The sequence below is a fragment of the Rhineura floridana genome, chromosome 8 (assembly GCF_030035675.1).
Source record: "Rhineura floridana isolate rRhiFlo1 chromosome 8, rRhiFlo1.hap2, whole genome shotgun sequence".
NCBI lineage: Eukaryota > Metazoa > Chordata > Lepidosauria > Squamata > Rhineuridae > Rhineura > Rhineura floridana.
Window position 1 is genome coordinate 32,753,151 of NC_084487.1, and position 15,206 is coordinate 32,768,356.

Here is a 15,206-nt window from a genome sequence, read left to right on the forward strand (position 1 = left end):
CCTTGGCTCCTACTGGGAGGAAGGATGGGATATAAATCAAATAAGTAAAACAATATACCCATTTATGCACACTTTTCTATAGTTTATAGGCATTGTTTGGTTGGAGAACTGTATGACAAAATTCAGAGAAGAGCAAATCTCAAAGGGTGGCTGTGTTTCAGTTCACATGCTGTTTCGCAAAGTGCACAATTAGATTGTCACCTTTAAATGTGAACCCAGTCGAATTTCTCCTCCATCTTAACTCCTGATTCCTTTATCATATGAAGAAAAAAGGGCTGATTGCCAATGCTGAAATGGTTAAAGAGACGAGAATTTCTGGGAAAGTTGTTTGCTAAAACATTGGAACCCTGCAGGGGATGCTTAGCTTTATTTATGTTTTCTTCATCACAGCTAAAAAAACAATTTGCCTGATGAGACAAAGTCTCCCATTTTGTCCCTGAGGCTTGTCCTTGGGAATGAAAATATTTCACTTCCCCTCCCACAAAGCAGAATCTCATGAGTTTCATCAGGAACAGGGGCAGCTCTTTTGGAACATCTGGCACATCTGCTCATAGTTTGCTAAAGATATGACAGTGCCAAGCTAGCAGGTTGCCCTGGTTTTGCAGACTCTCCAAAACTAGAAGGATTGACTATCAAAGATTTGGGGTATAAAGGCAGGACTCTTGGATTCCACAGCCCCTTGTGTCAACCCCTTTCTTCTTAGAAAGTTGCCCTAGTACAGAGTTTTAGTCATGTGCATGAGCTTTCTGGCTCCACAATGCCAGTGGAAACACTTTTGGGCAGGCTAGCCAACAGGAAGCCTTTCAGATCTTATTGGGCTAGAACTCCCATCATCCTTGACCATTGGTCATGAGCTGGCTGGGGCTGATGGGAGTTGGAGACCAGCCACATCTGGAAGGTACCATGTTGGCTACTGAAGATATGGAACAAACAAAAGGAAGTGGATAGCATCCAAACCGTGGAAAAAAAGGGGGGCAAAAACCAAGATGCTAGAAAAGTAGGAATTTATTGTATGTTTAAACCCAATGCGTTTCAGCCTGTTGATTTTCAGGCCTTCATCAGGGGAATGCAGGCTAACGAAAAGTTCAAATGAGCAGACCGGTTACAACAGTATAAGCTTTGCCTCAAAGCACATGTGGCCCCCTAGATGATCACTAGGAATGGGGAGAAATTTGATTTAGTTTGAATCGAAAGGCTAATCTATCAAATTCGCACTTTCTGAAACAATATGAGAATTGCAAAACATAGTCACCCTTCAAAATTTGCACATTCAAATTTTGTAGTGCAAATCATATGCTAGAGGGAAATGTGCATAAAAATGAATGTACTTGTGAAACTAACATACTAAAATGCATCTTATTAAAAGACATTGCTTGCAAAAATGTGTGCAAAGTATTTTTTTAGCATACGCAAATGTGTATATTAGGAGAAATTTGCACTAAAATGCTGAAGAATTGTCCTGGGGGATTTTTTGTTTTAAAAAAATTGCAAATTGCTACCGAGGTGTGGAGAACTGAATTTAAGATTGGAAAAATGAGAAACTGAGAGAACAGAAATTGATAGATTTCCCCATCCCTACTGGTCACCCACTGAGGTACTGACCAGAGCTAGCCCTGCTTAGTCTCAGCAAGCTGGGGGGTCTCATGTGAGCTCAGATCATAATCCATCTTTGGGACTTTGCAGCCAAGTTGAGGATCATAAAACTGTTCATGTCCTTATGAATCCGGCTCAATTTCATCCATGTTACAGAAATGCTATGGGCCTTCTGCTTAGATGATTGTGCAAGGTTCAGTTGATCAGGGATAGATCATGGACAGGAATGTTTGTAGGATGTTATCTAGGTTGTTTCAATGTATTGTATTCACAATAAATATAATGTACATAGGTCAGTGGGAGTGAAGGTAAAAAGAAGTTTCTATACAAACAAAGGAAGCCGCCTTATATTGAGTCCATCTAGCTCAGTACTGTCACCACTGACTAGCAGCAGCTCTTCAGGGTTTTGGACAGGAGTCTTTCCAGCCCTACCTGGAAACACCAGTGACTGAACCTGGAACCTTCTGCATGCGAAGCTGATGGTCTACCATGGAGTCTTTCCCTTGTATTTGTATGACGGATCCCCATGGTCACTGTCTCTTCTACACACATACACACACACCCTTGGTATGTTTCCTGAGAGGCTTTATTTGTCTTGAAGGTACACTTGTCCACAATTGTTATGTTAACCAGGGAACTGCAGATAAGTTTCTAAGGCACCCCAAGGGTTCATAAGAACATAGGTTAGAAACCACTACTCTGTGCAGTGTACAGATTATTATTAGCATGTGTATCCTCAGTTAGTACTTCAGCTTGTTATTAGTCAACAGCTCTGGAATCCTACTTATCAGCAGTGCCTAAAGCTCTTTTATTCCTTGCTTGCTTTTCTAGGAAAGTTCCTGATTTCCTTTTAACTCCTCACTAAGTTTAAAGGAGATTGATCTGCAACTCAACGTTTTGCCCATTGGTCTAATGAGAAGTTGTTCTTGGAATCATTCTGTGGGACCAATCATACTGTATCTACACATTACTATGGGACTCCTTTAACTCTGGGGTGAGTTTCTTATCATATTTTTGAGCTGTTGCCAGGGGCGCATCGTATGGGGCTCACGCCTTAGGTCTTTTGCACCAGGCTTTAGATCTCCTGCCTCTGCCCCTTTCCCCTGCCTTATTTTTTTAAAAAAGTTTGCTTACAGTTCTGCTGGGTCTGCTGCAAAGTGTGGTACTGGCTAGACTCCAACCATCCACCATCTTAATTTGTGGAAGCCCAATTCATATGCAGTGTAGTGGGCCCAGAAAACCATACTGGCATCCTGTAGTTCAGAGTAAGTCCTACAGCATGAGCCAACATTTGTTTTCCCAACTCTAGAAGTCTGCCTAAATTTACATGTGTATGTATGAAGTGGCATATGCAAACTTTATGCAAATTTGTGCCATGGGCCTATGTCTTGAGTTTTTTGACATGTTTGTTGTAGGCATGTTTGGCAAATATTTGGCGCAAATAGTAGATAGCCATGGTGAAATATCTATTGAGATGTAAGGGAAGGACATGATACTGTCAATGAACTGTTGGGAACCTCTTTTGTATAGCTGACATTCTGATCTGATATAGATCAGAATATCTGTGATCTGCAGAACTGACACTTTTACAAGTGTAACATGATGTTTGTTTTGCACCTGTGAAAAGTCAGTCAACTTATTCTCTGGAATTCGCTGCCTATTGATATTTAGGATGGTGCCTTTTTTAATACTGTTTTCGACACTTGCTAAAAACCTTTTTTGTTTAGGCAAGCCTATCTGGATGTGTAATTTTATTATACGTGTATGTATATGTGTGTGTATAGATAGATCGATTTTATCTATAAATAATTTTATTGAGTGATGTTTGTAAAGTCTGTTTTTATTCAAGGGTGTTGTTTAATGACTATTTTGTACCATTATGTAAACCACTTAGATTTTTTTTAATTGTTGTATATAATTTTTGCTAATTCAATCAAGAAAGCAGAAGTAGGAAGAGAAACAAAAGGTCATTTGACACCTTAAAAGGATCACCATATTTACTGTAGCATAACCTTTTGTGGAGGAGGGAACCATAGCAGTGGCGTGGAGCCCAGGCTTTACACATGACAAGGCCTCAGGTACAGTTCTCAGCATCACAAGCCATTAAAGAAATTAAAGATTTCAGGCAATGGAGGTGGGGAAAAGACCTATCCCTGAGACTCTGGTGAGCCACTGCCAGCCAGAGTATTTGAAGGCACCCTCTACTTGAAGTGCTGTCTGGTCCAGGTCCACTTTAAAGAGAAAGAGCCCTAAGATGGGAGAGCAGGAAAGGTCTGGAGTTGCCCATCAACACTTGGACAGCTGGACAGCAAGACTGAGCAGGCAAACAGAACACCTGGCCACAGTATTTCCCCCTATGTTGAGATGCAGTATTTATATTTGCATTACAGTAATTATTTCCAATGCTGGATCTAAAAATATATATTAACATATGAAAAATTTATACTCATCCGGGCCCTTTATGTCATTTTTTATGGTGATGCTTTAAGTGGCCACCCTAAAATTAATAAAAGAGCTGAGTTCACATTAGAAGAAGACTGTTTGACTACAGGCAACAGAAAAGAATGCTTGGTGTAGACTAGAGCCTGGCCCATGAGACCTCTAGGCTGATTAAGATGAAGTGAAGATCAAGTGAGCAGTTGAAATTGTTTGGACCTGGAACTTTTTCGTAGACCTAAACAGGAGGTTGTCAGAAGTAACAGAGGTCAGTGAAAGACAGAAAGTGTTCAACTTGGCTCTGCATTTATGTTGACGACAGCCATCAGGCCAGTGTTTTGTTTTTTAGTGAATTGGGCCTTAATTGTTTCTCTATCCTGTGGCAGTTTATGACTGTGACCAGGCCTGGTGTCAGTACCCAGCATCTACAGGGAGCTGTCAGGACCCCAGCAGGGTCTAGGGATGCTAGCCAGGTGGGTCTGTAGTATCACTCAATGGAGGCTCATTGCCACTTGCCATTGCCACCAGGTTAGCTCATGGCTAAGGGCCCACCAATGTACAAGACCACCAGCAGGCACTTTCCCAAATGCCCCTTCAAACCTGGTGCTGGCCTTAGCTGTGACTGCATGGGTGCTTAAGCTTTGTGGCTCTGTTCACACAAGTCAACATTAAGACATTCTCAGCTCCATTTTTTTCAGTGATGTATGGCTGCATCCAATGCTGCCATCCCACTTGTGAAACAGACTTCCCCTTGCGGAATGGAACTTCCCCCCCTCTTCTGCAGCCCCCCTGCACACCCTCAAATCTGCCTCAGAGATTTGGGGAACCTTCTGGAGCAGATTTTGGGTGTGTGCAAGGAGACAAGAGGAAGGGGAATTCCTGTTGCACAAGCAGAACACCATTAGTCCAGTGGTAGATTCAACCCCAGTTAAGCATGTCCTTAATCTCTCCCATTGACATAAATTGCTTTTAACATAATTTTGGCTGGATTGTGCCAATAGATTTTTTTTGCTATTTGAATTTGGTACCTTTTCTGTTTCTGCCCCATTCACTCTGATGATCTACCTCATAAGGTGGAAGGCCCTTATTTTTTGTTATGTAAAATGCTCTGAAACATAGTATAGATTTTTTCATAACACACTTTCTTTTTGCCAGCTAAATTTTCCCCTGAATCTTCAAGTAAAAGTACAGTGTAATAGAATGAAAGAGAGGTGAGCCCACAATCTATACAGCATAGGAACAAAAACCAGTTTTGTAAATATCTTCTTTAATCCAAACACATGCAGAATGGCACTAAGTGCAGCTGCAAGGATTAACATCTGTTAATCTGTTATATAAAGGAATTCAGCTTGAAAGCCAAGATGCTTTACTTTCCTGATGTGTTGTGCTATGACTGGAAGAAAGTGGTAATATTTTCCCTCTAAGAGATTGGGCTGGTTCACACAACATGGTAAACCAAACTATGGTTTAGCGAGGGTACACATTTATGTTGTCTCACTCCATAGTTTGGTTTACCATGTGGTGCGAACGAGTTCAATGTAGAAGAAAGCTCTTTGGATTGCATATTAATTTTCAAATATTTCTGAATTTATCATGTAAAGACTAGCCATTTTGCTGCCTGGGACAAAGCACAAGATGGCACCCCATTCCATATACAGTAGCTTACCAGAGTGGCAACAGAATCTTACTTTAACACCGCACCCAAGGCAGTGTACTACCATAAGCCAGGCCATATGGGGCACACAGCTCTGCCTCCAACATCTTGCTGCCACTTACCCATCACCACCCCAACTATATCTGCCGCTTGAGGTGGCCACCTCATTTTGCCTAATGGTAGGGCCAGTCTTGAGACTAACAGAGCAACCCTAACCTCCAGATCCACTGACAGGAGGGATTAGGAAGGGCTGGAAGTGCCATGTGCCAGCAGGAAGGAGCTCTGTTCATCTATCCCAGTACCTACTGGTACACCTGTATAATGCTCCACAGGTGTGAATCCATTACCTGTGGTATTTCCACCTGTGGCATGTCCCAAAACAGGAACAGGTTAAGGGTGGCCTAGGATCCATTGGATTCAAAGCCTCTCCATTCTTCCAAGAGGCCCCAGGATCAGGCCCATCAACCACATAAGCCTGGGGTTGGTGTAATTTTTGCCCTCCCCCTGAAATTGCACAAACTGTCATGACTCCGGAGTCCAGCACTGACCAGGACCAGAAGCTAAGTAGCAAGACTGGGTTCCTGGCTCTATTGCCTGATGCTGGTGCTTGGGGCACCGCTTGGGGGACCTCTTGGGGACCTCTGGACACAAGGCTGGAATGCTGCGACAGCATCAGGAGCCATAGAACTGGATCCAGGACCATCATGGGCACCTTCCATTTGACTCAGGGAGCCGAGTGCTTCTCACACTGCTTTTGACAGTCCACACTACAGAAAGTGCGCCAGGTGGGAGGCTATGGAAGGCAGACACGTCCATCTTCAATCCAGAGAGCTGGCCCTACTTCTGCAAAAGGAGGCGGGGCCTAGGAAACATTGACTGAGACACAAAAGGCCTCAAATCAGGTCCAATCCCTATCAGAGCAAGTTTCTTGCTTAGGAGCTCTCTGTGGTGCTACAGCCACTGATCTGCCTTGTTACTTTGCCCTGCAGGCTCCTACAAAGAATCAGAACAGGAGAGGAAGAAAGGAAAGATGTCCTTACCCACATTCTAACCTGGCCAGTGTGAGCCAGAAGGACTTTGGAAATGACAGATTCCTCCCCTCCCCCCCCACTTGGGATTGTTCTGTCTGACCTAAATCCAGAACTTTACACATTGCAGGAGTTGCCCTCTTGTCTGCAAAAAGGTCTTTGTGTGTGGACAATGATAGTAGCTGCACTGTTTAGTTATAAGACATTACAAAAGCAAAAGAGTTGAAGCACACATGTGATTCTTAATTTCCTGCCACCGGCACAAACAAGGCAACACACAGAGGTTTTCCTTATCAGAAAGCAAAAGCATACAGACCCACTAGGTGTAACAACATTCTTCCTGAGACTAAGCTCAGACAAATATTTTTCACAAGGATCCTTTCACAAGGATCCTTACAATGAGTAATGTAATGAACAATATGCTCTATAGCAGTTTTACAAGACACACAAAAACATTGTTCCTGGAGTAATTTCCTCTAATGGACATCTTAAAAAACAGAGGGCAGTGGGTTGACAATGGGTAGATAAACATTCTTTGTTTGTGGGTATAGATTGTTAATCAGTCACTTTGATCCCTCAGTTGCTTGCTGGCCTGGGAGTTTCCCCACCCACACTTCCTTACCTGCTCAGTTTATTGGAAGAGGCAATAGTGCCAACAAAGGATGCATAGTTGCATGTGTGAGCTGCAAGATCCACGTCAGTGTTTTGAGGAGCCCTTGTAGGTAAGGGAGCTCTGTGTTTGCACTTACAGTTGAGACACAGCCATGAAAGCATACCCATAAGTGCTCTTCAACAACATAGTTCACAGATGTAAATACATGAATTGATGGACGTATCAATGCCTTATTAGTTCAGTCCTCTATTCTGGCAGAGATTCTCCAAGGTCTTAGGCAGAGGACTTTCCTAGCTATGGGACCTGAGAGCCTTTTAACCAAGGATGTATCCTGGGGCCTTTAAAGCATGTGCTTTACCACTGAGCTAAGAAAGTTATTGTTGTTATTTATTTAGCAGCAGCAACAACCTTCCTATTATTATTATTATTATTATTATTGATGATGATGATAATAATAATATTGTGATGTTCATGGTAACAGCAGTAAGAATATTGATCAGTTGGAGGAGGAGGATTATTTTATTGCAACAACTGCAAGCATTTGGAAACTGAGTAAAACTCAGCAGCCATAATCCAGCACACAGCCCATTTCTATGATTTTCAATGTGCCTGATTCTGTGCTGGACCATGGCTCCAGAATGGCACTCATCAATTTATTGGCTACAACTATCATGTTTAAATTTACAAGTTAATTCATTATAAATGAAGGGGAACAGAAAATCAGCACTTTTTAAAGTGATAAATGGACTCCCTTTAGTACTTTCTGGAGTTCTACATTCAGAGCGACTGTCAGAGGAAGCAGTACTTCTTATTAACTGTGACACTCGTTCGACTTTGATGATTGTTAATCAGTCACTTTGATCCCTCAGTTGCTTGCTGGCCTGGGAGTTTCCCCACCCACACTTCCTTACCTGCTCAGTGTATTGGAAGAGGCAATAGTGCCAACAAAAGATGCATAGTTGCATGTGTGAGCTGCAAGATCCACGTCAGTGTTTTGAGGAGCCCTTGTAGGTAAGGGAGCTCTGTGTTTGCACTTACAGTTGAGACCAAATTCTTCCAAGCTACACAGGAAATGGATTGGACTGTGAAAGACCAACCCAAATTGTGTTTGCATTTTGACAAATTTGTAGGGCAGTACAATATCTCAGAGAGGAGGTCAGGGCTCCTGCTCCCCTGGTGCATTCATTATAGCTGCCCAATTTCCCTGCTTTTTAAAGTTTGATAGAAATATCTGTGGGCTATAGGTACATTCTTAAACCGCAATGTTTTTTGCCTATTAGTGAATTTCTCTGCTTTTTAATCCAGGAGGTAAGAAATGGGATCCTGTGCAAGCTTGCCGAGAATGGATTGATCATTTGCATTCTTATTGAGTTCAGTGGGATTTACTCCCCTGCAATCATGCTTATGTAACCCCTATGGGTTATATTGGTTTGGTCCAGTGGGTGGAGAAACCTTATGGAAGGATTGTATTAAGGAGTTGAGTACAAACCGTGAGGAAGCTGAAGAGAAAAGGAGCTGTTAATGCCAGGGAGTAAGGACTAGGCCCTTGTCACCTTGAATTAGGTAATGGGGTTTTACAATTATGTGTGTAAAGGGGATGGAAGAGTAAATTAATTATTTTGTGGCTTTATGTATTTGAATTTAAATTATATTTTATTTAGGGCTTTGAAGTTTGCAATTTGGAAATTTCTGAATTTTCTCTACTGGACTTTCTGCAAGCAACTTCTTCATTTATGTCTTGCTGAATGCATTGGACTTTGGAAATTATTATGTTAAGAAGATATATGATATATTCTATTGGCATACATGGTGTTATGTTCCTTTCAGTTATTGTTTAAATATATATATATATATATATATATATATATATATAACAAACATTGTAATTGTGTTTGCAGTATTCGTTTCAACGAGCCCCATAGGACCCAAGAAAGAGGTACACTTACAAATAGTGAAACTGACCACAGGGGATAGGGAGGGAAGGAGGGAGGGGAGGAAGGGCAGAGGGGAGGAGGTGGATGGGAGCATGCAGGAGGGGGAGGGGAGGAGAAGGACAGGTTTGATCATTTGCATGTTTATTGAGTTTAGTGGGATTTACTCCCATGCAATCATGCTTAACAGAGGTAAAACTGACCGGGGGGAGGGAGGGAGGGAGGGCTGGAGTGGGCAGGGAAGGAGGAAGAAGGGAGGGGAGAACAAAGGGAGAGGGGAAGCCAGGTCTAATCATTTACATGCTTATTGATTTCAGTGGGATTTACTCCTGTGTAATCATGGTTAGAATAGGTAAAACTGACCATGGGGGAGGAGCAGGAGGAGGGGAGAGGAGAGGGAAGGAGAAAGGGAGGGGAGAGGGGAGTGGAAGGAGGGAGAGGGGGAAGGAGGGGATTGGAGAGGGAGGGGCAAAGGAAGGGGCAGGGGAGGACAGGTTTGATCATTTGCATGCTTATTGAGTTCAATGGTATTTACTCCTGTGCAATCATGCTTAAGATAGGTAAAACTGACCATGGGGAGGGGGGATTGGAGGGTGAGGGAAGTGGCAAGAGGGAAAGGATAGGAGGGGGAAGGAGGGAAGGTGGGTTTGATCAGTTGCATACTTTTTGAGTTCAATGGGATTTATTTCTCTGCAATCATGTTTGAAAATGGAAATGGACCGCCTTCAAGTCGATCCCAACTTCTGGCAACCCTATGAATAGGGTTTTCATGGTAAACGGTATTCAGTGGTGGTTTTACCATTGCCTTCCTCTGAGGCTGGGAGGCAGTGACTGGCCCAAGGTCACCCAGTGAGCTTCATGGCTGTGTGGGGATTTGAACCCTGGTCTCCCAGGTCGTAGTTCAACACTGACCTGGGGGAGGGGCAGGGAGAGTAGGAGGAGGGGGGAGGAGATTGGGTGGGTGGGCACTGGGCAGAGGGGAAGCCCCTTTCCTTTCCAAAGGAAAACATTGTCAACAGTATCATTGCTTTTCAGCGTTCCCCCCACCGTTTTATTCTACAGCAGGCACATGTAGCCTCCCACCCAAATTTAAACCAAAGCTGTCCCTGGCCACATCCACACCAGGCCTTTATTTCACTTTGGACAGTCATGGGTTCTCTCAAAGAATCCTGGGAAGTGTAGTTAGTGAAGGGTGCTGAGAGTTGCTAGGAGATGTCCTATTCCCCTCACAGAGCTTCAGTCAGAGTGGCTGAGTATTAAACCACTCTGGCCACTGGAGCTCTGTCAGGGGAATAGGAGTCTCCCCTCAGCACCTTTCACAAACTACACTTCCCAGGATTTTCTGAGGGAAGCCATGGCTGTCTCAAGTGAAATCAAAGTCTGGTGTGGGTGTAGCCCCCTGATTAGCCAAGCCAAGCAGCTGTGAGTCTGGCTTTTAGAACCCTGACAGTTGGTTCTTACTGAGCATGCCTGACACTATCATTCAGTTCAATGCAAAACTTATTAATTAGAAATCAGCCAGGCATTTTTTTGATTTTTAAACTGCAGAAGATGTAGGTTAGAGTATGGGGCAAGGTCAGTAACAGGATTACAGGTCCTCTGTGAACATGGCTAATTTTTAATGAATTCCAACAGATTATGAGAACTTTCAGAGAAAAAAGTCCAAAAGTGGTCTGGGTTTCCCCCCCTCTTTTTTTATACTTTGAGCTCTCTATTCTTTCTGTCTGTTTTGTTTATTGCCATGAAAATTGAGAGGGTTGTTAAGCAAGCATTTCTGAGTCCAGGACTATACGTTTTATAAGGTTTTGTTTTGAAATGAGCTTATGGGAAGCATCTGAATGGCATGGGGGTATTTTCAATTTAACATTGTGGAATGTGAAAAATCAACGCTGGCTATAGTGTACAGCCACTCTTGTGGCTGTATAAAACACCTCTGATTTTTCTGTTTTGGGCCACTGTTTACATGTTGTGTCTTTTTTTAGTCATTTGGATTTATGCTTTACTGGAAGTGTTTAGTCTGCAAGGTGATATTTTATGGTATTGCATTTAATTCTGTGTGTGTGTGTGTGTGTTCGTTTTACATTTGTGAGCAGCCGAGAGAACCATGTTATTGGGTGGCCTTATATAAATATAGTGTTGAATAAAACTCTATAGGCCACAATTCTTTGGTCAAAACCTTGCAGGCACACAAGGGGTGATGGGTAGAATTGTCTATGGCAGAGAACTTTGAATTTATGCTTGTCTGAATTTGTCTCCAAGTGACCGCTTGCTTTGTTTTGTTTTTGCTTTGCTTTGTTTTAGTTTGTTTAATAAAGTGCCTCTGGCAAGAGTTGGATTTATACACAATGGGAAGCTCTGTTTCTTCCACAATAGTAAATAAATAAATAATAATAGTCACCTTAAGAACTGGTCATTCAAATTCACCAAGAGGCTCAATTTACACACCAATGTTTGTGGGAGATAAATTTCCACTAGTCTTCATACAGTAAACGTGATCTTCTGAAAGGGCACCTATGAGGTAAACCCACAAGCCACTTCAACCACTAGATTCTATTGACTCGAAAGTAAGTATCTCGAGTATGTGGCAATTTGGAGTGTTTTCATATGAGGGTTCTTCTAGGTTTTACCACACCGAGAGGAAATGGTAACTTCATCAAACTAAAGATGTTATGTGAATGGTTTATAATTTAAGGGCTTCCTCAGCAGAAACAGCATGAATGTGGGCAGGGTGGTGGTGGAAGCATCTGTAAAAGAAAATCAGTGGGAGAGGTGCTTAATTCTCCCCCACTCCAAATCTCCTCCATATTGCCTCCTCCCAGCCTGTTTTCAACCTATAGGGCTCATTTCCAGTCTCAGTGCCTGGCTGGGGAAAATGGATGGAAATAGTTGAGGGAAAGGATTGCATGGGAGACATAAGCCCCTCTCAGGTCTTTTGTTCCTTCATGTGATATTGGAAGAGGAAGCAGGAACAAGCACTTTTGCTTCATCCCCTCTGTCACAATCCTTGTCAACCTTCAAGGGATGGAGGGCATTTTTCTTCCTTCTTCCATAATGTTAGAAGAACCTGAGCTCATCCCATGAGGCTGAATGTTGGAAGATTCAGGACAGACCAAAGGGAGTTCTTCTTCACCCATCTCATAGTTAGACAATGGGATTTGCTACCACAAGAAGTAGTGACAGCCACTAACTTGGATGGTTTTAAAAGAGGATTAGATGAATTCCTGGAGGATAAGCCTATCATGGTTTCTAGCCCTGATGGCAATGGTCTACCTCCACTGCTGGGCAGTTAGCCTCTGAATAACAGTTTCTGAGAATCACAAGTGGGGACAGTGCTGTGCACTCAGGTGCTGCTTCTGGGCTTCTCACAGGCATTTGGTTGGCCACTGTGAGAACAGGATGCTGGACTGGATGGGCCTTTGGTCTAATCCAGCAAGCTCTTCTTATACTATCTGCAGTGAAGGGCCTGCTCTTCTCATGGAGAAGGGTCATAGCTCAGTGGTAGAGTACCTTCTTTGCATGCAGAAGTCCTAGGTTCAATCCCTGGCATCTCTAGGTAGGTCTGAGAGAGACTCATACATCCTGAAGAACTACAGCCAGTCAGTGTAGACAATACTGAGCTAAATGGACCAATGGTCTGATTCAGTATATGACAGCTTTGTATGTTTGTTTAGGCTCTCCCCACATTTTTAGAATTGGGTCAGGGAAAGGGTTAAGCATCCTCAACTGTAGATTCTCTCCTGAAAGTGGCCCTCTGCTCCCACATTAATACTTGGTGGCAAACATGGGTTTGAGAACTCTGTGTTTGCTTCATAACTTTCCACCTCGCCTTGAAAGTCACCTTGAAAATGTTCTCATAACTTTTTTTAAACGTAGGTTGATTGGGGGACCAGGAAGAACCTCTATGGTAGCTCAGATTACACCTCAGCATCAGGAACCTTTGGCACTCTTCAGTGGTCCCCGATGATCACACAAGCTATGGGGAAATTGAAGAAGAAAGAGGAGGCTGTCTTTCTGAGGAAGAAGATCACCCTCTTGAGAGCTTTCTCGCTCCTCATTGGCACTATGGTGGGCAGCGGTATATTCATCTCTCCCACAGGGGTGCTGAAAAACTCTGGCAACGTGGGCCTCTCCTTAGTCGTCTGGTTTGCCTGTGGGATTCTCTCTATGTTTGGTGCGTGGTGAGTTTCTTTTCTCTCTTCCTTCAGCTCTTGTCAGGCAAGGAACCCTACTGGCAGCTTGTGCCACCCAGTCCTTGCTGAATTAGTAGCTCCAGTAGTCAGCTCTGGCCATCTGCAAGGCAGGTGTTGTAGAGCAGCAGGGAGCAGGTCAGCAATGTCTTCCTCAGGAAAGCTGCCATGGTTGTGCAGAGAATGGAAGGTCCCAGGTTCAATCCCTGACATCTCCAGGTAGGGCTAGAAATGTCCTCTGACTGAAACCATGGAGAACTGTTGCCAGTCAGTGTAGGTAACATTGAATAACATAGGAAGCTGCTTTATATAGAGTCAGACCATTGGTCCATCTAGCTCAATATGATCCATACTGACTGGCAGCTGCTCTCCAGGGTTTCAGGCAGGGGCCATTCCCAACCTTACCTGGAGATTCTTGGGACTGAACCTGGGACCTTCTGCAGGCAAGGCAAATTCTCTGCCCCTTTTCTGCACACACTCCAATACTGTCATATCTGCTTTCTGATATGTAATTGGGAAGCTGATGTAACTTAACAGCCTCTGAGCCCATGACACCACCATTGTGTCCACTAGGCAGTGAGCCTTTGTTTTTGCCTTGAACTGGAGTAGGCATTGCAAAGCCACATGGAGTTAATGTGTAACTAATATGAATTAGGATCTTATCAGAAGAACACAGCTGAAGAGGCACCCTTCATTGCATGACGAAATTTGGAAGGCCAGTTCAAAGCCCTGGACCCATAAGGTCCCCACTCAGCAGCTTCCTAGCAGACTTTCATATGTCAGACTCCTACATCACATTTATTTCAGAATAATTATCCCATTTGGGAAGTAGAATATGGGGCATTTCCCTCTCCAGCAGCAAGTCCTGGAGGGCCATAGGTTCTCTATCCCTGATTTACAGCATCTGTTACGCTTTTTGATTACACAGTTACTCCAAGCAGCCCAAATTATTTGTGGAGTCTTCCATAGGTGATTGTATAACAATTGTCCTGCTGCAACTTGGACTGATCATTTTTGCTGTCTGGCCTGTCCGTGCCAATGACTTCAGAGAGGAGAATCTACAGTAGAACATATCCCTCCCCAGGATATGTTGAAGATTTTTTTGAATCTTAGGCAAGAGAATCAGCAGCTGACCGTCTGAACATATGGGGGAATGAGAGTGGGTTATATATTTTGCACCTTCCTGATGCTTTTTTACCTGGTCCTCCATCCTTGTACTCCCCCCCAAGTCCTTTTATGCACCATGGAGGTTTCTGGAGTGATTGCAGTCCTCTTGAGAGCAGCAGCAAGAATTTCTCTTATCACTCCTCCTAATAGTAAACTCAGCTGATGAGTGCCAACAGCATTGCAGCCAAAATGTGGCCACTGACACCTCAACAAGAGGGAGGTATCATCAAGCTCCAGGGAATCCCAAGTTTTGTACAACAAAATCTTTAGGATAAAAATGAACATGGCAAACCCCACCTCCCCTAAAAAACACCCCAATGAGGTCTGAGCTTATTTAGTCACCATGGAATGTTTTGTGTCTGTTGCGGGAGGGAGGGTGAAATGGCATATCCTGCAAGGGGCCATGACTGGCTGCTTGGCCGGAACCCTGAAGAGGAGTATTCCACACAACAATATTTTGTTGTACTTAATACTATCCTTAGCTTCCTGGAAGCCCTGCACAAAAACCTTTCCCCACCACTTTGGAAGGGGGCCAAATCTGTCTATGAATAGCAGCACCCTTGGCTCAATGGACCCCTGGCATTTACTCTAACTCAC

At 43.5% G+C, this 15,206-nt stretch overlaps 1 protein-coding gene across 7 annotated transcripts in view; it reads left to right on the forward strand.

Moving 5' to 3' along the window:
- Nucleotides 1–15,206, forward strand: part of LOC133390356 (cystine/glutamate transporter-like) — a 62,576-nt gene that overhangs the window by 4,807 nt on the left and 42,563 nt on the right. For 5 of the 7 annotated variants that reach the window (XM_061638810.1, XM_061638808.1, XM_061638809.1 and 2 more), the window contains 2 exons: nucleotides 2,425–2,587; nucleotides 13,129–13,426. In XM_061638810.1, the coding sequence (XP_061494794.1) occupies nucleotides 13,216–13,426 (211 nt within the window). In that variant the 5' untranslated portion in view covers nucleotides 2,425–2,587; nucleotides 13,129–13,215. Of the gene's footprint in view, nucleotides 1–2,424; nucleotides 2,588–8,211; nucleotides 8,336–8,985; nucleotides 9,261–13,128; nucleotides 13,427–15,206 lie in introns of those variants that run through there. The other 2 variants (XM_061638811.1, XM_061638813.1) reach the window with 2 other exon arrangements.